Raw genomic sequence first — 2,078 nt, forward strand, 5'->3', positions numbered from 1 at the left:
AGTTTTTTTTTTTTTTTCATATTTTATTTATGGACGGGCGTCCTTTAAATGGGGACGTCCGTCCCTTGTATATGGACGCTCGTCCATATAATATGGACGGGCGTCCATGTGAATGAACGGCCGTCCAAATTTGATGGACAGCCGTTCACTAGAAAAAAATTATTAAACAAAACAAATGCGTGTTATACGTAGACCGGTACACATTTTCGGTGTAAAATTTTCGGTGTCCCTAGCATTACTCTTCAGGATATGGGAAGAGGAAGGGGACTACAGAAGCAAGGCTTCCATCAAAGGTTTGTGGGTGAGGAGAATGAGAACGCTTAGGAAATTGCTTTTCAAGTACCGGGAGCTCCAAAAGATTGATTAAATAATTCGAGGAATCAGAATTCAGGTGAGCAACAAAAACTTGAGATAAGCCAAAAAAAAACTTCAAAATAACATAAATGATTGAATAAGTGAAGACTTATGATCAAAGGATGCTACATAGAAAATAGAAAGAGAAAATACTATCACTTGTAGCATAAACTTATGAATATTTATAGTTAAGTGCAGCAATATTTATAGTTGACTTTTGTGGAGGAAATGAAGGAAGCAACTCCAAACATTCACGATAATTTTCATGCTTTACAAGTAGATCTATGACTAGGGAAAACGTTGAGTCGTCTGGTATTACTTTTCTGTCACTCATTTTGTGAAGAAGTTCAACCACTTTAGCTGCCTCATCATTTTGTAAAAAACCTCGCATAAGAGTATTGAATGTAACAACATCTGGAGCACAACCATTCTTTTCCATATCTAGTAACCAATCATATGCCTTTTGTAGTTTCCCTTTTTTGCAAAACCCATGGATTAAAATGGAATATGTCACAACAGTAGGCATTAGGCCTTTTTGAGGCAACTTGTGAAACAACTCCAAAGCAATTTCGATCATTCCATTTTTACACAACCCATCAATGAGGCTGTTGAAGATTTCAATATCAATTTTAAACTCATAGTACTCCAAAGTACGAAACCATTTTGCTGCCTCCAGAACACAGCCATTCTTGCATAGCCCATCAATCAAAATACCATATGTAAATGAATCCGGAGCAACATTATTAAGTTTCATCTCATCAAATAGTTTCTGCGCAGTTCCAACCTTATTTGATAGAAAAAGACTTGTTAACAACCCACTATAGGTATATACTGTTGGTCTAATTCCCTTTGAAATCATTTCCTTGAAAAGACTCATAGCATTCTCTAACTTCCTATTCTTGCCATAGGTATTGATCAAAGTAGTATAACTGACAACATCAGGCTTACAACCCTTACTCTCCATAGAGATTAGCAGCTCCCTTGCATCATCAAATCTACGCAGCAAGCAATAACCATCCATCAAAGTATTATAACTAACTGTGTTTGGTTGCAAACCTCTTCGGATCATCAATTCCAAAAACCAATTGGCTTCCTCTATCTTCCCCTCCTTGCAAAACCCACTTATCATTGTATTATAAGTCAGTAAATTAGGCTGCAAACCTTGATCCGCCATCTCAATAAACAAGCCTTTAGCCTCCTCCAGATTTCCCACAAAACACCAACCGTAAATTAAAGAGTTACAAATAACCACATCTGGCTTAATTCCTCTACTCTTCATTTCTATAAACAATTCTTTTGCCCTTTCTACCAACCCATCTTTACAAAGACCATCAATAATACTACCATAACAAACAATATCCGGCTTACAAAAAAAACCCCGTTCACCATTACCAGCAACCATTTCTTCATGCAATCTAAGCGCAACACTCGTGTTCCCTGTCCGACACAACCCGTTAATCAAAGTGGCATACGTAATCACGTTAGGCCTAACCCCAAAGACAACCATTTTCTTGAACAACCTTGTAGCCTCCGTATCCCTTTTCTCCAAACACAAACCTTTAATCAAAGAATTTAAAGTCACATCATTTGGGTTAAAACCCCACCTCAAAATCCTCCCGAAAATAACAAAACTATCACAAACTCGACCCACTTTACAAAAACAATTAATCAAAACATTCAAAGTAATTAAATCTGGCTACAAACCCATCGAATCCGCTTGCTTG

The 2,078-nt window shown here is 37.2% G+C and overlaps 1 protein-coding gene across 1 annotated transcript; it reads right to left on the reverse strand.

The window, feature by feature from the left end:
- Nucleotides 1–526: 526 nt before the first annotated feature.
- Nucleotides 527–1,861, reverse strand: LOC116138274 (putative pentatricopeptide repeat-containing protein At1g12700, mitochondrial). The gene has a single exon (XM_031423979.1). The coding sequence runs from the start codon at nucleotides 1,859–1,861 to the stop codon at nucleotides 527–529; it is 1,335 nt and encodes a 444-aa protein (XP_031279839.1).
- Between the last annotated feature and the right edge of the window lie 217 nt (nucleotides 1,862–2,078).

This window comes from Pistacia vera, unplaced genomic scaffold, assembly GCF_008641045.1.
Source record: "Pistacia vera cultivar Batoury unplaced genomic scaffold, PisVer_v2 Contig34, whole genome shotgun sequence".
Taxonomy (NCBI): Eukaryota; Viridiplantae; Streptophyta; class Magnoliopsida; order Sapindales; family Anacardiaceae; genus Pistacia; species Pistacia vera.